The sequence below is a fragment of the Pleurodeles waltl genome, chromosome 3_1 (assembly GCF_031143425.1).
Source record: "Pleurodeles waltl isolate 20211129_DDA chromosome 3_1, aPleWal1.hap1.20221129, whole genome shotgun sequence".
Classification (NCBI taxonomy): Eukaryota; Metazoa; Chordata; class Amphibia; order Caudata; family Salamandridae; genus Pleurodeles; species Pleurodeles waltl.
The window spans coordinates 1,678,617,173-1,678,641,041 of NC_090440.1; the positions used below are offsets into that span (position 1 = coordinate 1,678,617,173).

The 23,869-nt window shown below is 38.4% G+C and overlaps 1 protein-coding gene across 1 annotated transcript in view; it reads right to left on the reverse strand.

Annotated features, from left to right (window-relative positions):
- Window positions 1-23,869, reverse strand: part of TTN (titin) — a 371,797-nt gene that overhangs the window by 220,206 nt on the left and 127,722 nt on the right. The window contains exons 92-110 of the mRNA XM_069225433.1: window positions 23,582-23,860; window positions 23,209-23,487; window positions 22,604-22,891; window positions 20,745-21,032; window positions 11,419-11,709; window positions 10,014-10,301; window positions 9,007-9,099; window positions 8,615-8,897; window positions 5,557-5,737; window positions 5,328-5,417; window positions 4,974-5,241; window positions 4,413-4,673; window positions 3,583-3,792; window positions 3,417-3,494; window positions 2,879-2,905; window positions 2,111-2,161; window positions 1,911-1,958; window positions 1,536-1,577; window positions 436-504 (exon numbers count right to left, since the gene is read on the reverse strand). Of these exons, the coding sequence (XP_069081534.1) occupies window positions 436-504; window positions 1,536-1,577; window positions 1,911-1,958; window positions 2,111-2,161; window positions 2,879-2,905; window positions 3,417-3,494; window positions 3,583-3,792; window positions 4,413-4,673; window positions 4,974-5,241; window positions 5,328-5,417; window positions 5,557-5,737; window positions 8,615-8,897; window positions 9,007-9,099; window positions 10,014-10,301; window positions 11,419-11,709; window positions 20,745-21,032; window positions 22,604-22,891; window positions 23,209-23,487; window positions 23,582-23,860 (3,414 nt within the window). The remainder of the gene's footprint in view (window positions 1-435; window positions 505-1,535; window positions 1,578-1,910; window positions 1,959-2,110; window positions 2,162-2,878; window positions 2,906-3,416; window positions 3,495-3,582; window positions 3,793-4,412; window positions 4,674-4,973; window positions 5,242-5,327; window positions 5,418-5,556; window positions 5,738-8,614; window positions 8,898-9,006; window positions 9,100-10,013; window positions 10,302-11,418; window positions 11,710-20,744; window positions 21,033-22,603; window positions 22,892-23,208; window positions 23,488-23,581; window positions 23,861-23,869) is intronic.

Here is a 23,869-nt window from a genome sequence, read left to right on the forward strand (position 1 = left end):
TTCAGTGTGGGCATGCTATCTTACCATGGATCTCACTCTGAAACTATAAATACCTATCAGAAAGACAAGACTTCACAGTTTTGTACAGTTTGTTTAATTTTTAACTCTTTTGATGGGAAAAAGTATGGGTGCATGAGGTCAGTAAGTGTTAGGGTGCTACAAAATTTCCTCCAGTTTGAGGCACTAGCATCTGCCGACTATGTCAATGTCAACATTAGTAAAAGGCAAAGCCCACCAATTTGGAAAGATAGCACCGAATTAGCAAAGCACTTCTAAGATGCTATGGTCAAATGGTGCAGGAGCCTAGGTGCATTGCTTTGCAATGTTTACTAATGTTTGAGGAAATAACCTACAATAAAAGGTAACCACATAACTGAACCATATAAACAGCAATCAATTTCAGCCATCAAGAGTGTGTGTGCCTACGTTCAATACCTTTGACAGAGGGCATTTCTTCCATAGCTGGTGGAACTCCTTTAGGGACTTTCTTAAGAGTTTTGGGCACTTTAAAGAGATTAATAAGAATATGGTCACATGCATTTCCAACACCTTCTCTTTAGAAAAGTGTTTAAGAAAGACTTTAAAGACATGTTTCCACAAATAAGTCATTGAACAACAAATGCGACAAACATACATGAAAATAGTGCCACTGAATGAGAAATCCAGTTTGCATCACATCAAGCACATAGCAATCAATGGTAGGCATTTAGTTTTTTGCATTTTTAAAATGACAATGTAAATGACAGAATGTGAGGATGCACTCTATGTTATCTACTACAGTGGGGTAAAAGAGACTTTTGTGGTGAGATAGAAAGGAAGAGGCAAGGAATGGAAATGTTAGCAAATGATAGAAGACAGTAAGGGCCATATGTACGAAAGCTTTTTCCCATAGACATAGAATAGGGAAAATCCTTTCGTACATCTGGCCTTAAGTGTGAATTGCATCTCCATTAGGGCATTTTTTCTCTTATGATTAAGAAGCAGTTTAACAAATAGCATATAACTATACTAAGCAAAACATACTTTGACTGTTCATAACAACATACTTCAGAAAGTACTAATGGCTTTTAAAGTCTGAAGAGCAGCTGATAAAAGTGAACTGAAATGTAGATACATTGACAGGCAAACAGCATTTCTTCAAAATTATGCATATATATATTGCATTTCTGTTACTGAGAAACACATTAACAAAGATTTTACATGTTAGCAATTTTAGCTGTGTTTTAAAGGCAATGTTAAGTCATTTCATTAATAGCACGTAAGCAATTCTAAAATGCTCATTTAGTTATGGGGTAACTGTCATGCTAAACAGTGTATATGTTACAATTAGTGATCAGCAAATCTGCCTATGTTATAAATATCAAAGTTACCAGGCACATATATTAGGTCTATAAATGTGAGGGAACTAACAAAAGTGATTTAAATAACTATATTTGTTGTCACACACTGATATTTATATTTTAGTATTTACGGAACAAATGTAAGTCCGACCACTTTGCATTAGATGTGTTTTACATCACACGCAGATATGGTACCTTTCTTGGGCTTCTTCTCTTCTGGTACTGGTGGAGATATTTCTTAGAAACACAAATAAGAGGTTTTCTATCAAATCTACCCAAATTCAAGTTTTTACTCGGTTTCCTATCTGAGTGAAGGATTATGGGGTAACTGTTATGCTAAACAGTGTATATGTTACAATTAGTGATCAGCAAATCTGCCTACGTTATAAGTATCTGATATGTTATAAGGGACATATGTTAGGTCTATATATGTGAGGGAATGAACAAATGTGATTTATATAACTATATTTGTTGCAACAAACTGATATTTATATTTTAGTATTTAGGGAACAAATGTAAGTCCAAACACTTTGCATAAGATGTGTTTTACATCACAGCCAGTTATGGTACCTTTCTTGGGCTTCTTCTCTTCTGGTACTGGTAATGGAGGAGATATTTCTTAGAAACACAAATAATAGGTTTTCTGTCAAATCTACCCAAATTCAAGTTTTTACTCTGTTTGCTATCTGAGTGAAGGATGAATGAACTGTGCTAATATGTTTGTAGTTTGAAGCAGACACTTTTTTAATAAACATTCACATGTGCCTTACCTTCAATAAGTTCTTCTTCAGCTGGATATGAAATCTTTGTGTCAGGAACATCTAGGGAATAATATGATGATCCTAATTAAACATGTGACAGCAATATTAGTTTTTCAAATGAGGCATGTCACTAACTAAAAGTGTGCATCTGAAACTAATCTAGAGGCAAATAAAGTTTGCAGCTCTTAAGCATAAACTCATAGAACATTTATGAAGTCCTCCTACTCTGAGCAACACATGTGGGCTTTAGCTCTAACACCTCCTCTCCCTTCAATATATGCACTGCTTGACAGTTAATATCATCAAACAGTCCAGGTAAGCTTGCATCCCTTCCTGATTTGGAGAGAAATGGAGCTGCTTACTTTTTGTAGGAAAACATTATTATGTGATCCATTTTTCTTTTGGCAAGCAGAGCTTTTCACAATTGAAGCGTCCAAGTACCTGAAGTCTGTAAAATGCTATACTGTCAGCATTGTGGTTGAAACAAATTCATGATTTGCTTTAAAGGGGGAAGGCCAGGCGTTACATTTTTTTCATTTATTAATTTTCGGATTGTCACTATTGCAAAAGGACAAAATGTTGGACGTTGAAAGGAGTTAACAAAAGAACAACCTATTGAATTCTTTGGTACATTATAACTTCCAATCAAATTTGTAGATTTTAATGACATCTACTTATGCGTATGCTATCAAGCATGCAACAGTATTCATGGCATAACTAAAGGTTATAGATATTTGTCAAGTACACTTAGGTGTCATTTTTGTTATCTTTCCTTACCAGGTGGTCTTAATTCCAATTTGATTTCTGAAAAAAAGCAAAGGGATTTATGTTACTTTTCATCAATTCAAATACTATCTTCCTCAAGCATATCCTTTCTCTACAGGCTGTGTTTGCAATCTGTACAGAAAGCATACAGCATATAACAGGCTAGAATATGGTGATAATCATATATATGAAACAATGACTTTCTTAAATAGCAACTATTCACTTTACTGGTTGTCACCATGCTATACCATCAACTAATAGCTAAAGAGCAGTTTGACTGTGAATCCCACAGTATCTGCCAACTTTAGTGCCCAGTGTTCCTTGAAAGTCTGAAATAACAACTAGTACCCATAATGTGGTAGTAGTATGTTATTTAATTGTCCAAATAACTTTTAGCAAGACTATGCAGAATCATTTAAACATAATTTTTGCTAATGATGTGTTGAAGTGGGTTCCCTATTTTTTGGTTCTGTGCTGCGATATGACACTTTTGTTGAACAATTTAACTACACAACAATAATTAGGTAATACACAATCAGTATCCACTTACCTTTAGTCATCAAGTAGAGTTCTGCAGTGCTTGTTGCTTCACCCCTTGGTTCTAGACTTGCTATTACAGAATAAACTCCTGAAGCAATAAAGACAAGCTTACATATTAGCAAAAGAAGGTAAGGGGAAAAGAATAACTGAGTAAATCAGGTACAATGCAAACAAACCTTCATCTTCTGACGAAACATTGTGGATGGTCATGTAATGACAACGACCCGCAGTTCTGAAGCTGTATTTTTCACATTCACGCAGTTCTGTTGTTCCTTTATACCATGTAACTATTGCATCATCAAAAGATACTTCACACTCGAAAGTGGCTGACTCATGTTCACTCACTACAATATTCTGTATGCTCTTTGTGAACTGTATTGGTTCTGCTGTTGGTAAAAAAAAGACAAATTATGTTCTCAACAGATGTATTATTTTCATTACTTTCAGATGACGATCCATTTTCTTCTCTAATCCAGATTGCCTTGTGTTAACCTTTGAGTATATACTTGTAGTACAGTTCACTGTTATTCTTTCATATAATTTAGCTCCAACAAAACTCACACTACACAAACAGTACTCACCCACAATCCCCTACAAATACAACACTCTCTTTCACTCTGTGCATTGTTTTCCTGTTCTATTAGTCATCATAAAAGGAACCACAAGAGGACCGTCTAGATTAATGTCCAAAAAGGTCCCTATTGGTGACATTTTGCCATAGAGAATTCTGTCCCTATTGTTAGCTACATCTTTCAGCAAAACTTTGAACAGTATCCCATTTGTTAGGCTCTTCTGTAACCATCTGTGATACAACTGTGATGTTTATGAAGTATTAATTAGTTTTATGAAAACAGTGATGTTTACATTCACATGTACAATGCTATGCACCACTGCACTTAATGATATAAAGCCCCTAGATCTATACCTTATGAAGATGTAACAAGACTGCTCTGTCATTAATAGAGAAAGGTAATATGTGGGTAAATCAACAACTGTTTTTACAAACCTTCAATCATTAAATCTGCAGTGGTTTCCAGGCTCTCAAACTTGCAGGTGTATCGTCCTGCATCTTGAGTGGTGACATCTTTGATGATCAGCTTCTGTACTTTCTCATCCACCTCTGTTCTGTATCTACCACGTGGCTCAATTACTTTCCCATTCCTGTACCACTGGGATTTTACATTCGGCACAGAGAACTGGCAGGTCAAAGTGCAGCTGTGTCCTTCTCTGATAACATTATCCTCAATGTGCCTTTCAACCATCGGTTCTGTTACCAAGTAACAACATACATTTAGTATTTCAAAGATATTTTGTCTTTGTAAAGCTACTTGAGAAAAAGGCTGACTTTTTCACAAGGCAACAGTTTTAATTTTAACGTTTTGTGCTGTTCGGAATGTTCTTCTATTCTCTAAAAACATGCAAATATTACCTAAATGTTTGCCAAAACACTAACGGCTACAAGTCCTTAGCTAATTTAGCTAATGTTTTACATTTTATTTTCACAGAATATAGATAACAGATTTCTTTGCAAAGCTATGCTCAAACTCAAACTTGCTAGTTTACTCACCAATCACACTTAGTTTAGCACTGGAGATATGAGGACCACAGACAACTCTAAAATTTCCTTGATCTTGTGGCTGGCAATTCTTGATTTTAAGAATGTGGCAGTCATTCTCAATGCTAATTTGATACTTGTCACTTGATTCCAATTTTTCTGTTCCCTTGTACCAGGAAAGCTTTATTTCTGGATAGTTGATCTTAATTTCACACTCAAAGACAGCGTCATTCTTAGTCAATACTGTTTGGTTTTCAATGTCCTTGATCAGAGTGATTGGCTGGAAAAAAAAGATTTACATTAGTCCAACTGCAATTCGTATGGTTTTCAAGAAATACTTGTGGCAGCGCACAGACACGAGCTTACATCTGCCTGGGTGAGCCTTTGTTGAATGAACTGGACCAATTCATCAAATTCTTGCTCCTCAGCCTGGGACCTCCCCACTGTTTCAATTTCCTGATTGGAAGACAAAGATAAATTATTTTTTGTTTACATACATAATGCTTTTCTAATTTTCTAAGGGACACCAGTGTATGTGGCCACATGATTAGCATAGTAATAAGGTATTTCAAAGTAGTGCAAATGTGATGACTACCATTCTATGGCTCTCTTCTTCCCTGCTTGCTTTAAGCAGCTCAAAGGCTTGTAGGAGGCCACGGAAGTCTGTAATTCCATACATGCGAGCATACTTTTCATACTCCTTAGGATCAACATTTTTTAAAAGTTCCATGATATCAATGGGTTGCTCTTCTTCTTCCTTCTTCCTGGTTGGTGTCCTGTTGACAGAATGGATCAAGTTAACAAGCTGAATTTTTAAAATCTATTTATTTGAATCACTTTTAACTATAATAATGTTACAATATTCTGTTTACCATTTTTATTAGTGTGCAATTGCAATGTGAAGAAGATGCCAAAATCTCTCTGAGAAAGAATCAAAACCACAATCTGCAAATTAAGCTTTGTGCTAGATAATAAATATTTTTCAGAGTTAAACCTAGCTTTTTGTCTTGGCTCCCATGCATCCCAAAACTATGGAATCCCCTGCTGATGTATTATTAAGGAACTGTTTTGTAAATCTAGATGATGACTTGAATAGTTTGCTGTTATAGAAAATCAGTAAAAAACCTCGGGCCTCCTAAATTATTTTTAAATCATCTTATCCTGGAGCTTCATTCATCACAAAATTTTCATTGTGAATACACTTTGCGGCAACCACCTACAGACAACATTGAAATTCATCTGCCTTAAAGAAACATACTTGGATAAACTATACCCAGATACTCACAGGTCTGTTGCCGATATACCACATCTTTATATATACCCAACCACTACCGGATACATCTGTATTTTTAACTTGATTATTTTGGCCGGGCCATTTTCCCATCTCAGGTTTTACAAGTTCTACAAATTATGACACTCCAACACCCCATCATATCCACTACGTCATGGGGCACTACTCGGCCATTTTACATTATGGGATGCTACAGCAATAACAATTATATAAATATGTTAAGGAAAGGGTTAAAAGTAAATAAATTAAAATTGGAGGATCAGGAAGTCCACACCCTTCTGAGATGATGCAATATCCTACAATGTAGTTGTGGTGGTGTTGTGCAGATGATATAGTAGCACTTATCATATTCAATTTGCCAGTGCCAAATTGTCATGCTTTACAAATCCAATAATGCATGGACTATAGTTCATGCACTCCAACACTCTGAATTAGACTTTGTAGTTCTATGTAAACTGCTTCAAATAAATTAAATACATTGTTAAATTATTGGAAATGACCATATTTTGTGTGGAGTACTCGCAGACCTTTGCCTTGGCTGCTATTGCTGTCTGAGATACTCTGTCCACCTTACCCCTGCCAACCAGTGATGAAGTTACTGTGTTTCCTCTTTCAACATGATGAAATTGGCATATTTAATTTTCCGATAGGTCCTAGTATATAGTATTGAAAGTGTACCCAAGGCATGTAAGTTATATGTCACCAGTGGGCTGCAGCACTCATTGTGCCACCCACTGCAGTGACTATGCAAACATTACTGCTCGCCTGCCATGTGTAGCCAGGCTGTGCAGGTTTATTGATCAAATTGGACTTGTCAAAGTAATCCCTTCTGACAAGCTTAAACCCTCCTTTTAAATATTAATAGGTGACTCTTGAGTAGGCCTCACAGCCATAAGGCAGGGTGTGTGGTATATAAATGTAGGACATGTAAAATGTAAATGTTAAACATCTCCATACAGTAAAAGAGACCTAAAGGCTATTTGTATAGTAACAGGGTCAGATGTTCCATAAGAAAGCATTAGTGTACAATATTAAATGTTATATTGCTTTCTCTGTTTACAAAAACCAGCTACAGGGTTAGTTAATTCTTAAACTGTATGAAATATTTATTACAAGCCAATCATTGGTAAAGTCCGGTTTGTAGGAAATACCTTAGAACAGGTACTTTTAAAAATTGGCTTGTTACCTGCTTAAAGTCTAAAGATACAGTTTGCATGAGCTTCCAGCTGTCACACAGGAGCTGAATAGCCCCTTTGATCAGGTGTGAACTTGCTCCCAGAACTGAAACAAAGGCCCTGGGTGTGGAGAGATGTTCTGCTTCTCTGGTGGGCTGATCATTTGGGCTGTGCCTAGGAACGTAATTAACTTCAAAGAGGCCTGCCCTATCACAAGCAGATGTACATATCACCTGGGCCGGTCTCCTTCTTTGCCCCTTAGCTAGTAAAAAATAGTACAACTGAAGAGCCATATTTAAGGCCAAGTCACGCAGTGCAGCACAGATTGAAAGGGAAAGGGTAGGAATGCAGTGTATTTTTTACAACACAGCTCATTTCTGTCCTTTCCCATGTTCTGGCGCCCTTTTGGCTGTCTAGCTCCAACGCAGGCACACTTGGACCTGTGTTGCATGTCCCTTCTTGCACAAAAACAATCCTCTGAGGCATATGTCTGTTTCTATGTGTGTTGCAGAATGCAGCACCCATAGAAAGAGGAATAAATGAGGAGAAATATAAATATTTCTCCTTGTTACGCTTCTCCTGGGGAGTCATAAGATTTTGGAGCATCCCCAGGTTTACAAGTTCTTGTAAATATAGTGAAGCATCAAAATCCATAGAAAAGGGGCTGACCCAGAACCAGTTTTGAATTACCACCAGTCTGTGGGTGGGAATGACGTTTGGCACCTCTCTAACCAATGAGGTGCCAAGAGTCATTCCCACCCACAGGCTGGTGCCAGGCATAAATGTGGCAATCACAGTATCCTCTTAAGAACACTTCCCGGACCTGTGGGAGGCTAAAAAAGGGCTGCAGCTGCTTTCTGTGACCTGAGAAGAGCCCTGAAGACTGGTTCTGCTCTCCCTCTACCTAGCACAAAGAAGTGGACTACAAGGGTCATAAGGCTGACCTACTGTTTGGGCTACTATCTCCAAGAGGCCCTTTTCCTGCATTACGAGTTGGCCAGCTTCACTGGACCTGTCTTGGACACTGTTGCTGGCCTCTGCTGGGTTCATGTGACTAGCTATCCTCCACTACCACCGTTCATTATTGTGAAGCCATGATAATGTTCATGTTGTGGCTTTACAGAGGTACTTAGCAACCTTTAAACAGGTAACTTCATCAACTTGTCAATGTACGTTATTATACTCACTTCTTTAGTTTAGCTCGAAGGTCTCCCTCTATTGTCTCCTGCCTCCTTTCCTCAACCTGCAAGTTTGTGCTGCATTCAATTTCACCGTGTTTGTTGACAGCGATGCATCTGTACTGGCCAGAGTCAGTTTTGGTTACATCTTTAATCTCCAGTTTGGCTTCTTCTCCCTTCTGCTGTACAACAATGCGACCTCCTTGGTTTAGTTGTCTCCATTTTCCTTTTACCCATTTAACATTGGGAATAGGGTCACCGCCAACCTTAGCTATGAATGTGGCTGTGCTCTCTGGAAAAAGCAAAAATGGTGAATTAGTTTTAACTTATTTTTTCAAGAGTAAATGTTATGTATAAGTATTGGGATCCTTAGTATGATGCAAAGATGATAATATACTTACTTTCTGCTACTTTAATGCCGGGAGGTTCTGATTTAAAGAAGAGTTTTCCATCAATGGGTGCTTTTTTTACCACTGGAACAACAGCTGGCTTTTCTGGAAAGTATAATACAATATTGTGATAACATGGTATAAATTAAGTTACATTTACAAATGTGAAGACAGATAACTGTTTGACCATGGACAGGGAATAGTAAGTGCATGATTGCTATGTATAAGGATCTGTGATTAAACTATGAATAAAAGTGTGCTTAACCTATGAATGCGTGCGTTTACATGCAATACAGTATGTGATTACCCTTTCCTGGAATAATGACGTACAGGACAGCATACCAGCATTGACTTGTGTGTTCTTATTTCACTATAATAATATATTTATAATAAAAGATAGATAGATAGATAGATAGATAGATAGATAGATAGATAGATAGATAGATAGATAGATAGATATCAGAGATAACTCTCTCATTTTAGTCAATAGTAAGGGATGAGCTATTCTCTGAGGCCAACGTCAGTGTTGTTCATGTTTATTTAGTATATGGAGACTAGCTAATGTTTCAGCCATGTTGGCCTTGCTCACAGCTGTAAAATTGTTAAATTCCACTTTCTGAAACATATGTTTACATGAGGGAGTGGAGCCAACTTGTACCAGATGAAACATTTTTAGTTTGAATTTTGTCTTACATTCCATTTGGGAAATTCCCATGAATTAAAGAAATCACATTTGAGGTTGATACAAGTTGGTGAAGAAGAAATGTATGGTGGTGGCAAATCTTTCTGCCTTAATATGCCATGCAGGTTTGTGGCGAATGCTACGAAGCCAATATAGAATTGCAATTATTGAATAAAGGATAGTAGATGTCTGCTCAGCTAGCATTATGTTCCATACATAATTGATTCTTTTAAAGAATTGTGATTCATTTTAACACCTACCATTTATGTTATTTCAGTAAGTGGTCAAACCAGATATCTGAAAATGTGCAAAAGAGCAACTCATGCTAGAAACTTACCTTTGACAGAAACCTTTGCTTTGGAAGTATCACTTCCTACAACATTAGTAGCTTTGCATAAGTAATCGCCAGACTCCGTTTTAGCAACAGCTTTCAGTTCCATACTTGCTGTTCCCTTGATAAAGCCCAGCTTGCATTTATCTGATGATTTTATTTCCTTGCCAGCTTTAAGCCATTGGATTTTGATTGGCTGTGATCCCTGTACATGACAAGTCAGCAGCAAGTTCTCTCCTTCGGTAACCATCACTGGTTCCAATGGCTGATCAAACACTGGAGGTTTTTTGGGCTCTGGAATGGAAACACATTCTTCATTAAGTAATAAGTTATGGAGTGCATATGTTTTGACAGTAGAAATAGTCCAGCATTGGTGGTCACAGCAGTAGTATTCTAAGTATGAATATTTTGATGATGTGAGGGATAACTTGACGTAGGCAGACGCCTTTTTTAAACATAAGGTAGTTCATTACTTAAAAATGAAATGTGTATTTTGTTTCTCCATGAAAAGGTGGTTTGGAACAACAAAGGATTTAAATGGTAAAGTTGTAACTCACACAGAATGTTCTATATTTACCTAATTGTAATAGTTTGACATTCTTTTTATGCAAGACTTATTGCTGTGGTGGATCAAGAAAGTGAAGGAGGAAGTGAAGAAGCAAATGCATTTGGCAACGTTGCTGAATAGATTGGTATTAAATGTTTGTAAGCTGATAGTTATAATGTTAGAACATTGTTGGCCATCCCATTAATACTGTGGAATTGCTAGCATACTTTCAAATAGACTCTCTAACTATATTGACTTGACATACTGAAAAAATAAGAACGATTAGTACATCTTTTCTGACAGCACAACAGTTGCCTTTGCAGTATTTGGTAAATTGCTACAAAAATGGTAACACTTCTATTCTTTACATATGATAAAAGGAGTTTGGGTAGAGAAGGGTTAATACAACTGTCAGACCTGCCTAATTTTGTAAAGCTCTACTTGAATCTTTGGATCATATTTTATTTATATGTTCTAATTTTGTATACAGTCTAGTTGTTTTTGGCAAAATGTTAACAAAAATTAAAGAACATACTCAGGAACTAATGAGCACCGATGGAAGGCTGGTAGATTAAAAGTTACTATGCAGAATCACACTATGTTATTTGTTTTCCCTCTTAGTATAATAAATCTTTCTGCAAGAGTTCTAGTTCATATATATTTTTAGGACTATTTCAGTGAGCAGAATTGTATCTTGATTCATAATATTTGTAAGGCTGTTTATGGGGTCACAAATCCTTGCTCAAAAATCATAATTAGCAGTGACAGAATGATTATTTCACCTATTGTACCATACAAGCTGTAGGTGTGTTTTGAGGCAAATAGAGGAAGAACGTATACAAGCGAAACATAATTCAGATGTACCTTTAATTACAACAGAAGATGTGCAGAGGACACTTCCAGCTTCATTAGACACTTTGCATGTATATAAACCAGCATCTGACTGGCTTGCTTGCTTGATACGCAGCAGCACAACATTGTTTTTGAAGGATACTTCATGGTTAGCAGTTTCTTCAACTTCTAGATTGTTTTTGAGCCAAGATACAGCTAATGGCTGAGAACCAGCCACACGGCCCTCAAGTGTAAACATGCTTCCTTCAGTTTCTTCAATTGCTTCAGAGAGCTTCTTAGTAAAAGTTGGTGGTACTTTTCGTTCTGCAAAAGAGTGTTCATTACAAATGATTAACTCATTGTAGTCCATCTGTATACGTAGGTGCTTCATGGTCTTCCTAAGCATGCAAGTAAGCATTTGATCTTCTTTTTTTTAAGGAATGCAAAAGTAAACACATCGATTATTGGTTTACACCTTTTAGCGATCTAAGGCTAGAATCATCAAAATTGGGAAAGCTTTCATGTTATTCCAAACAAAATTATATCAACACAAGATACCCTGATTTACATGGGTTAGGACTAATAATCAGCAGTGCTATTATAAAGGCTATGTATTTCAATGCTGTTGAAATCATGAATCTTATTTGTGCATGGATGTATGGAAGGATTTAAGGGCATATTTACATGCCCCTAGCACCACCAGAGTGTCACTTTTTGTGATGTTCCGGCATAGCTGTGCACTGCACCATATTTACAGGGCAGTGCTAGGCTAGATTTACAGGAATTCATAAATCTGTGGCAGTGGCAAAAGCTACTGCCACCCCAGGGGTGGCCATAGCTTGATGCAACAAGCAGAAATACTTTTATTTCTCTTCATTTTTGCTTTTTCTATGTGTGCTGCAGAAAAAGCAAAACACTGTTAATGATTGTTTATGTGCAGGAAGGTGCCCCTTCCTGCACATAAATAACCATTCAATAATGACAATTTGTTACTTCATCATTGTAGATTGTTTACGTGCAGAATGGACACCTTCATAAACAATCATAAACAATCAATCCCTTCAACGCAGACACCCTTGCAGTATGGTGCAAGGATGCCTGTGTTGGCAGTTAAATTTAGCACCAGCGCTAGGAGAAACACAGGGGTGCACCATATTTGCGTCAATATGGCACATCCCTGCATTTCAGAAGTGACGCAGCGCGGCACTGACAATTGTAAGGCAGCACCAAGCTGCGCCACTTCTGTGTAAATATGACCCTTAATGTGACAGGCAGTATTACAGAGGATTTATGATGGCACTGCAGATCATTAGTCATAAGTAGGTCTCCCGGTTTTATGGTATTTATTTTTTCAACATTTTCATCTGTATTTATCCATATTGATTTTTTGCTCATGTTTTTTGTATTTATCCATTTTTATTTTGCATTTACTGTATGAATAAAGCTGCAAGGTGAATTTTTCCACAACTATTTAACTGATGAATGTATACTTGCACTTGAATATCTAAAATGTTTCAGCAGTAGAGAGTGCAATAGCATTATCTGAACAAATTTGCATTGTAGAAGAAATGACTGTCGATACGCACTAAATCAAGCTTAATTAGGACATCTATTGTCTTTTTTCATCTCCCAACCTCTCAACCTATACCCCTACTGACCTGGCATTCATGATTTACAGTAGAGAAAGGCATCTGAAGAAGGCCTAATTTCCAATTTTGTGTATTTAATAATAAATGCAGACAGGAAAACAAATAGTTTTTGTCTGTATTTATCTGTCAAAATCGGTAAAAATGATAAACTGGGAGCCCTAGTCATAAGGCAGGATAATCTACAACCTTTGATGTGCGATTCTAAACTCAAAGCTTCACAACAGGTATTTGTAAATGAAAATGAATTAGAAATTTGGGGGAAACAATTCTGGGACCAACAGCATTTGTTTCTGTTTTCTAATGCTATCTTATATAAAGATATTCAGGTGAGAAAATACTAATGGTTATTAATGTAATGGCTATTTATTCTGACTGACACACTGAAGAAACTCAAGTACAGACCATAAATAACAGCACCTGAAACCACTACATTTTTAATAAAACATCTATCAAGACGTTCATTAGCACAATGAATCCTCTCATAATAACCGTTAAACCATGTACTAAATATATATGTTGAAGGACGTAAGAATCAGCTCAAGATATTAAAGCCCGAACTTTCATATGTCACTTTTGTCTGTTGTTTGAGAATGAAAATAGCAATTAAGAGCAACAGTCTTCTAAATTCTGTGCATTATTTTGTAAGGTGCTTACCATTTAAGAGTTTGGGCATCCTATACTCTCTTATCTTTGCACCATGGGTCATGTGGTAGATTTAATATGGGTACTTGTCAGGGGAAGAGAGAAATGGGACAAAACTAAACTATAGAAAACTAAATATATGTGTATATATTTACTGACAAAAACAAAGGTTAAAATGACATCATGGGGCATATTTATACTCCGTTTGTGCCGGAATTGCGTAGTTTTTTTTGACGCAATTTCAACGCAAAACTAACTCCATATTTATACTTTGGCGTTAGACGCGTCTAGCGCCAAAGTCCATGGAGTTAGCGTCATTTTTTAGCGTGGACACCTACTTTGCGTTAATGAGATGCAAGGTAGGCGTTCCCGTCTAAAAAATCTACTCCGAGGCATGTGCGTCGGATTTATACTCCCGGGCAAAAATCACGCCCGCGAGTGGGCGGGTCAAAAAAAATTACGTACGGCCGCTTTTGCGCCGTTTTTTAGCGCCTGCAAAAGGCAGGCGTTAAGGGACCTGTGGGCTCTGAAGGAGCCCAGAGGTGCCCTCCCATGCCCCCAGGGACCCCCCCTGTCACCCTTGCCCACCCCAGGAGGACACCCAAGGCTGGAGGGACCCATCCCAGGGACATTAAGGTAAGTTCAGGTAAGTATTTATTTTATTTTTTGTGGCATAGGGGGGCCCGATTTGTGCCCCCCTACATGCCACTATGCCTGGAGTCATTTCTATGGGGGTTGGGAGTGAAAGAAAAATGGCGCAAATCGGATTGAGGCGCAAAAATTGCCTCAACCTGACTTGCCCCATTTCTTGACGCCCAAGCTCCATTTTCCCCTACGCCGGCGCTGCCTGGTGTACGTCGGTTTTTTTAACGCACACCAGACGCCGACGGCGGCTAACGCCGGCTAACGTCATTCAATAAATACGGCGCCCGCATGGCGCTTCAGAATGGCGTTAGCCGGCGCTAATTTTTTTGACGCAAAACTGCGTTAGCGCAGTTTTGCGTCAAAAAGTATAAATATGGGCCTATATTTTAGTATCACAATAATATCTTATTTTACACCTAAAAACATTAGAAATTCACTACAATTTCAAAGGTTAAAGTGATGTTCTGGTTAGATGAAAATATCAGTTTAACTGTTACATTTTAAACTGAAAAAAGCACTTTCAGCAGTTTTAGTTAACTCAAGAATCTGTGAATGTGTAGAGTGGGGTTGGCCAGGCACTGCACTCTACCCTCCTTCCCATGGACTCCCCAACTCCCCAATCCAAACGGTTATCTCCCCCCCTCTTTTTTTCGCCTATAGTTGTAGTCCCATGGGAACATTGGAACTGCGCTGACTGACGTGGCTTTCCCACATGATTGTGGCACCCCGCTGCTTGAGTCCTATAATGACGGCCACAACATTTCTTTTCTTGCTGTCGCCAGTCAACCAGAGTGCAGGCTCCTGTAGGAGTCAAGAGAACCACTCACTCTCATGGGAACAAGGTGGCTGATGTGAAAAAAAGCTCCTTCAGTCAATCAGATCTCTCTGTTATTTGAAGTTGAATGTTTGTAGGACTCCTGTGGGACCCCCGCAGAACCACCCATCCAGTTATACATACATTTTCAACTTTAATTTCTCCAAAACTACTGAATAAGTTCACACCAAATCACAAATAGCATGCTTTCTGGATAAAGGTCTAGTTTTCAGCTAAATTTGGTGTAATCTTTTCAGCCGTTTGCGCTGTAGCGTTATTCAAAAATCCCCATGGAAATCGCATGAGGAAATTGTGTTTTAGAATCTTCCCTTTTTTTTTTTCGGCCCCTGCTTGATAGAGCACCCAAACGTTTTATTGGGAATGTTTTGCAAAGATTTATCAAATGACAAACCAAAAAAATCTATCTGTGAAAATTTACATGATTGTATTTTTTTTTTCTAAAGAAAATGGTTGGCGCTCCAGGATGGGAGTTCAAATTCACCTTTTTTATTTAGTCCAGCACCCAGCAACAAAAAAAGTACATATTTCAACTGTACTCTCGTTTGCATTTACACAAATCCCATCACCACGCAATCCAAATTGTGTTTCTGCTCTCTTTGTATTGCTAATATGTCTAGTTTACCACTGTGACACTGTGGTAAAACACCACAGTACATACTTTCATCACAAGGCATATTTTTAGTACTGAGCTGTAAGGCCATTTTTCAATTCATAATAATGATGATGATTCTACCCACATGAAACCCTAGTTTTGCAAAGCATTCTGGATTTGTCATGCTAAGCTTACATGTCCTTATAGGTTATAGAATTTCTTATAGCAAAAATCATGTGTTCATTTTTATCCTTTTCTACCCTCTAATGGGTTATTAGCATACTACTCTGTTCTTGCACTGTGCTAATAACTCACCTTCCTGCCACTTCCGTTTATTTCACATGCCAGCGTTTTTCCCATCATGCCCATTTGTGGGCTCCAGTTCATTCATGTAATCACATTGACATACTGTTTATTTTTCCCATTTATATTCCACCATAAATCCAATAAATTGTATGTATTAAAAAGTGGTCAGTATGTTTTTTTTCCCCAAAAGCACAGCTGAAATTAACAAATTCTTCTGATGAGCACACCTCCTCTGCAATTCATCAGAATATTCGTACATACAATTCCTCTTCCTAGTTATTTCCCTATGGTGTCTTTATTTTGTGCTTTACTATTATGTATGTGGAATCCACTCATCTTAGAGCTTTTATTCTGCCCACTGGCATTTGGTAGGAGAAACACTATACAGATAGCAGGTTGATGAGATTAGTGTAAATGAGAACAAGCCTACGGTTGAAACGTGTCATGTTTTTGTTGTTGGGTTAACTGAAATGGTGAACTCGGACTCACATCCTGCACTACTGTCTATTTTGTTTTGAAATTAAATCACAGGAGTGTTTATTCCAAGAGGATTGGTACCAGCACAAGGAACTGAGTTCATGGGGCAGACTAATCACCTTGTGCAAAATATATGATAGGAAATAAAAGAATTTGCCTTCTGGCATCTGGTATGGGCCTTTGAGAACACACTTACAAGCACTCCAAAATCAATGAAAAGTGACCAGCCTTCACAAAACGATGCAAAACTTAGCTGCTCTGGACTGCAGATCCCAATAGCTAAACATTCAACAAGAGCACACTTAAAAAGAAATTACTTTCCTCATTGAGCTTTGGTGTTAAACACTCAAGCCAATAATGTTGTGTGCACTAAACAATCATGACCTAAGAATTTTCATAGATAATATATTAATTTGTGTTTCTTTAAAAAGTCAATTTTATACGTAACCTGGCATATATATAAAATTGAAATGTTTTTGGGACTTTTTTGAGTCATAGTAAAGGTATATATTTTATTTGTCATTCTTTATACATTTGCCTAATATCTAAATCCAAATCCAGAATCCTCTTGAATGTTCAAACTGCATAATATTGTGTCAAACTAAAACTCATTATAGTGATTTGAGTACATGACAAGAAAGGAGTCTTTATTACAAAAACTTTGCATAGATGCATGTGAGAGAGAACTGGGCTGATTGCAGAGGCCCCCTAACTTTTTGCCCCCATTTTTCACTTTTTGCTGGTGTTTTCCTGACTCTGATGGTGCCCTGGGTACTGCTAACCAGTCCCAGGGCATGTGCTCTGTGTAAAATCAGTATGCAAATTAGGCTAATTATAATTGGCTAAGTCAACCTACCTATAAGTCCCTAGTATATGGTAGGGCATGTAGGTTTAGGGACCCCAGCATAGGTAGTGCACTGCTGAGGTGCCCAGTGTCATTTTAAAGGCAGGCCTGCCTTGCTGGCTGCTTTTAAATTAAAGCTATATGCACATTCAACTTTGGAATTAAAAGTAGTTCCAAAGTCTGAAACTACCTTATTTGTACAAATAAGTCACCCCTAAGGTGTGCCCTATATGCCCCTAGGGCTGGGTGCCATGTAACTATAAGCAGGGGCCTTATAAAAATAGTTTTATAAGCCCTGGTGAGGTAAAACAGACAAATTCGTTTTTCCCTCATTGTAGTGAATGGCCTCCATAGGCTAGAATGGGGAGACTTTATTAAGTAACAGATACCAAGAGTTTGGTATCAACCTAATTGTTAGAATAAATCCCACAACTTCCAGTTGTTGGATTTAATATAACTTGTTAAGGCAAAGAGTTTTAAACTTTACCTTAAAAGTTGCAACTTCCGCCCGCATTGTTTTTGCTGCTGTTCCCTGGCCAGGCTGCCTTGATGAGGTGTGAAGTGGCCTGGCTTCACACAAAGACATGTGCCTGCGGGAGGAGATTTCCCCTCAGCAGATGGTGAGGCAGGAAGGGGAGGGCTGCCAAACTGGTCTTCAAAGGCAGATAAAGACATTTGAAACAACCCATCAACACCCCCACATCGTGCAAACCCAGACAATTAGGTGCCCCCTTGATTAGATTAGGAGAGGGCAGGAGAGGGGTGTGTTTAGGATTTTTAGCCACACCAGTGGGTGGGCTCAGCCAGATGTAACCTCCAAAAATCACTTTCAGCCATGATGGATTTTTGAGGAATGTTGCTCCCTGGGATTGATTTTTGCCACGCTTCCCAGGAAGTGGTCATCACAGGGGGAAGGGCCCCCTGTTTTTCACCCAGGAGCAGGGATAAAACTGGCAGACTTGCACCCACACCTTAGTTCCCTACCAGATCCCCATCAGATTCCAACAAGGAAGAACCACAGAAGAAGAAGGACTGCCCTGCTGGACCCCTGGCCTGCACCTGGACCCTGCACTCTGAAGGACTGCACCAGCTGCACACTTGGGCTTCACCACAACAAGGACTTTGCCTGGCTTCAACTGGTTCAAGGAGGGACTCCGTGTTTGCTACGGGTGAAAAATTGCTAACCAGAATCCCCTGTACCAACTCCTGAAGAAATCAACCACCTGACCACTGTCCAGTGGCCAAAAAGGAGTTTGCGCCAGGTGCATTCTGGGAGTTGTACTCCACACCCCTAAGGATCATCTCAGAGCTTCTGGAACCTTGGGGTGAGCTGTGGACCCCAAAAGAACCTTAAAGGAACATCTGGAAGAAGATACATAAGTTTGGAGAAGTTTGGAGAACTTTTGAAAAAAAGCTCCATAGAGGGACCGACCCGCAGCGGCAACTCTAGCCGGCTTGCCTCAACCGCAACCCAGCCAGATTTGCAGGTTCGTCCCGGTGAAGAAACTCTCCAAAAAAGAGACTAAGTCCGAACGTAGAAAGTTGACCGGGACCTCCCAGCCAGTGTATCCGAGGAGGGCTCCAAAGACATCGGATCAAGATCCAGGTTTGCCTCGGTCAAAGGATTTTCACCTCGAAAAAACATCTAAGTCCGAAGGTAAAAGACTCCACGGAGGGCTCTCGTGACGCGTATCCAGAGAAGAGTTTCAAGAGGTCGGATTCGACTGGCAGGTTCCTCCCGCTGAAGAAAATCTTCAGAAAAACGACTAAGTCCGAAGGTAAACTTTTGACTGAGGCCTCCCGCGGGCTGTAGCGGAGTCAGGCTCCATCGCGGTCGGCCTTTTGAGTTTGCCCCGGTCAAGGTGCGACCAGATTGGCGCTTTTTGCTTCTAGGCGCTAGAAAGCAATAATTCTTTAAAAATTCATATCTCCGGTTCCCCTTATCCGATTCTATTCACTTTTGTGTCATTTTAAAGATAAAAATATAATCTATTTTTATAAATTGGTTTTGGATTTTTAAACTGTTTCCTGTGTATCATTTAATTACTTTTTAGTGATATTTGAATGCTTTACACTCTGTGTCCTAAGTTAAGCCTTGTCGCTCGTTGCCACGCTACCAAGTTTTGAGCTACGTTTAATTTACTGAGACCTAACTGGACCTAAGTGGAGGTTAGTGGCCTGTTGCTAAGTGCAGGTACTTACATGTCCTTACCAATAACCCATTTTCCAACAATGCACAAAAGGGGGGAAAATACTATTTCAAATAGAGTAAACATGGTATAAATTGATTTCACACAATTTTAGGGTGTTAATGTAAGGTAGAGACTAAGAGGAAAAATCATTTTTCTCCAGTTTTTATCCCATAAATCACTGTGATTTTCATTGACTATCATTTTCTATTGTTTACTGAACGAAGTTATGTAGAGGCAAAATAATGTGTTACATTAGTTCAGCAAAGGACCCACAATTAATTTTCTCAATTGTGTCCTGGTGAATTAGCCCTTGTATAATGTAGACTAATAGCATGTTGAACATGGTTTACAAATATCTACAGTCATAAGTGTGGTCATATTTTGAATTTAGAAAAAGTGACTTTACATTTTGAAATGGAGTTGCTCATATACAATATTACATATTACAAAACAGTGCCTCAGAAGATGAACACATGAAAGTATACAAAAAAGTGATGAATGAAATGCTTGACTTAATCTTATCCACTGATAATTAATCAGTGCCCAATTCCCAACCCATTGTTATTTTTCACACCAATGCACCTCAGTTTAGACCTAGCCATATGTATATCAGTCTCAACCCTTCTCCAATTGCAACAGTCCAGTCTAAACTTCCAGGCCAGGTTCTTCCTGAGATGGTGAACACTCAAACAAATTGAGTTTGGGGGTATTCTCAAAGTTTTCGAGACACATTTGCAATCACTCATTTCTTCCTGTGAAGTCTGGGTGCATATCCTGGTGTAAATGGGGAGGGACACTAATAAAAGTAGTAGGGATGTTGGGGGAGGGGCTTTCCATGGGTAAAAATACTTATACATGTAAATATACAATTGTTACATTTATGCAGAAGAACAGTATTTTACGGGGAAGTAATGCACAGATGAATTCTGGAAATACCCATGGGAAATAACCAACTGTAACAGTTTCCTAAGAACAGAACACTACTATAATCCTGTGCATATTCAAAAATGTCAGAATTGCATTCACAAGTAAATTACTGACGTTTATGAGAAATAGCCTAATGATCATACTTAAGTCCTTACAAACCACTGTGATGCTGGTGTTCTCAATAAACATTAGCTTTGTCTTTACAATAACTCTTTCAATATATAAAATGTGTACTTTTAGAATTGGTTACCTTTCACCCGAAGTTCAGCTGTGCAAGAATCCTTTCCGACTTCATTCACCGCAGTGCAGGTGTACTGCCCAGAGTCTATCTTGTCTGCTTTTAGCACTGTGAGGTGGGATGTATTTTCTAGTTGGCTGATCTTATAATTTCCACCAGTTCTGATTTCTTTGTTGTCCTTGGCCCATGCAACTTTAATTGGCAGAGTGCCAGTGAAGTGGCATTCAAAATCAGCTGCTTCTCCTACCGGAATGTCAACGGGTGAAAGTTTGACATCGAAGAAAGGAGGCTGACGTCCTTCTAAAAATGAAAAAACAAACTAAGAATTACTCGTGGCCAGGCCTTCCTAATGACTCATTTGTGTGACATTATATATAAGCACATTGAGCCTGAATCATGAAGAACATTTTCTGTCTTAGGACTGAGGTACATCTGCAAATAGGAGTAACCTATGCTTTCAAATGTGTTTCATGAAAGTGATTTAAGAATGCTTAGCTCAGATAAGTCTGTAAGATAAGTGCTCAGGGACTTATTTACAAGCTCTGTGTGCCCCTGAAGGTCACTTTTAGTGACGGTCTAGCAGTGCAATCTTCAGGGCAATATCTACAAGGCCACATAAAGTCACCCTGCATAGCTTTTTTTATGGCCTTGTAGCTATGGACTGAGGCAATGCAGCGCAAGTCACTGCATTGCCTCACCCCTCAATAGGGATGTGTACCATGGGTGTTACGGTATTAGTTCCTGTGAGCACCCATGGCATATGAGACATTCCCAGATGTACGAGATTTTGTAAATGTGATAATGCATCAAAAATCTATGCCTCCACAGAGGAGGCATAAGGGAGGTGCAAATAAATAAAAGTATTTCTCCTTGTTTTTCTTTTTTCTTTGTGTGCTGCATTCTGCACACACATATAAAGAGGAAAATGCCACTCATGATTGTTTTTGAGCAGGAAGGTATATCTTCCTGCACAAAAACAAATATCCTTGCAACGCAGACACGCTTGCACCATGATGTAGAGGTGCTTGCGTTGGCGCATGGCAGCCCATAGTGTGCCAAAGCAGGGACAAAGGACAGGACTGCGCCATATCTCAAAGATCCAGTCTATTCCTGCCCTTTTCTTTTGATGCAGGGCAGCGCAGCAGGAATCCTTGCAACACTACACTGTACCAAAACCTCGTAAATGAGGTCCACGGCTTGTACTTGTGGGAATACTGGTGGGGGTTAGGGAGGTGGGCTCATGGGAATGATTACAAAAATTTCATATAAATATGGTACACATCCACTCAGGTGTAACTTTTTTATTTTCAAAAATATTTTAAGGCATTTACCACACTTATCTGGACTCTTACATCACAATAAGTTGCAATTTGGCTTTTGTAGGCTTAACTGCTGTATGTAGTGTAAAGTGTGAGAAAGAGGGCCCAAAGTCCATTTTTAAAAGGGTGGGTGGGAAAAGACAGGACCTTAGAGAAAAATATTTAAGTGAGAGAAGTAAGAATAACTAAGGTTAAATATAAATATATGTAAATATCCTAACCATAACCTAGTGCATTTTACACATATTCACAAAATACTTGGACATAGATTTATAAGTTTGAGTGTCTTATCGGTGAATTCCAATCACTTAAAACTATTTCCATAGACTGTCCTGTGTCACACCTGTTTGGGAAGAGATTGTTAGTGATTATGCAAGAGGTGTATGTTAAGAGCAGACATAGGTCTAATTTAAGAAAGTTATAAGTTACAACTATTCTTCAGAATTGGGCCCAGTGCTCTTTTCTAGGAAACAGAACAAAGCAGTTAGGCTTCATAAAACAAATAGGAGAATGGTGCTAAACTAAACTAAAATCGAATGATAATCAACAAACCTGTGAGTATGAGCTTGGCACTTGAGGAAGCAGTTCCAAGAAAATTGGTAGCAGTACAAGTGTATTGACCAGCAGAACTCCTTTGAGTTTGCCCAATCTGTAGGGTGGCTACATTATCTACGTATGACGTCTGCACATGAAGAGAGTCTCTCAAAAGAACCCCATCTTTACTCCAAGAAACATCAATTGGTTCTGAACCACTTATTTGACATTCAAATGTAACTGACAATCCAACTGTTTCCTGAATGTCCTTCACTTTTCTTACAAATGAAGGTGGAAGTTGTTGTGCTGTAAAAAGAAAAATATGAAACGTTAAAGCTTACTGGAAGTTTTCGTATTATTTCTGTGTACTGCAACAGTACACAGAAACAGGAAATGTATTATAGAATATGAGGTAATATTACAAATTGAGCGAGTAAGCATCAATGACAACAAAGGTAAGCTTTTCAACATGCCACTGTGCATATAAATCTTGGCAGGCAAATGAAAATAATTAGCATTCATTAAAAAAGATGAACTGCTGCATACAATTACAACTTAAATCGAAGCTAAATATATATTAATATAAACAGTAAAAAGCTTAAAAATAAGGTAAAATAAATGACCTTTAACATCAATTTGACAAGAAGATGAAGCAACTCCAACACTGTTTTCGGCTTTGCATATGTATTCTCCACTGTCAGATAAATGCACTTGGCTGAAAACCAGTGTAGCCACATTATCCTTAAAATGCATTTTGTTTGTAGCCGTTGGTCTTATCTTTGTATCACCCCTGTACCATGACACTGTAATTTCTGGAGTTCCTTCTACTTGACATTGCAGAGATGCAGAATCTCCTACAGTTACTTCCAAAGGCTCCAACTGGGTCACAAAAGATGGTGGTTCTGTTGAACAAACAATTAAATATTAAGATTGAAGAGAAATATAGCTTCACTATTATTTAAACGATGATGGAAACATAAGCTAAAAGACACACACCTATGATCGAAAGGTAGGCATGACAAGAATCTTGTCCAACTTCATTCTCAACTTTACATACATATTGACCATCATCCTCTTTTGCACTGTTGAAGATCTCCAGTATGCAGGATTTTTCTGTAGTAATCAGATTGCATCTTTCAGACTGAGTGATGTTATGACCATTCTTTTGCCATGTAACTGAAATGGGGGTTGTTCCAGTATATGTACATTCCAAAACAATGGACTTTCCTGTCTCTATATTGCAATCATTGAGTTTCTTCACAAATGAAGCTGGTTCTAAAACAA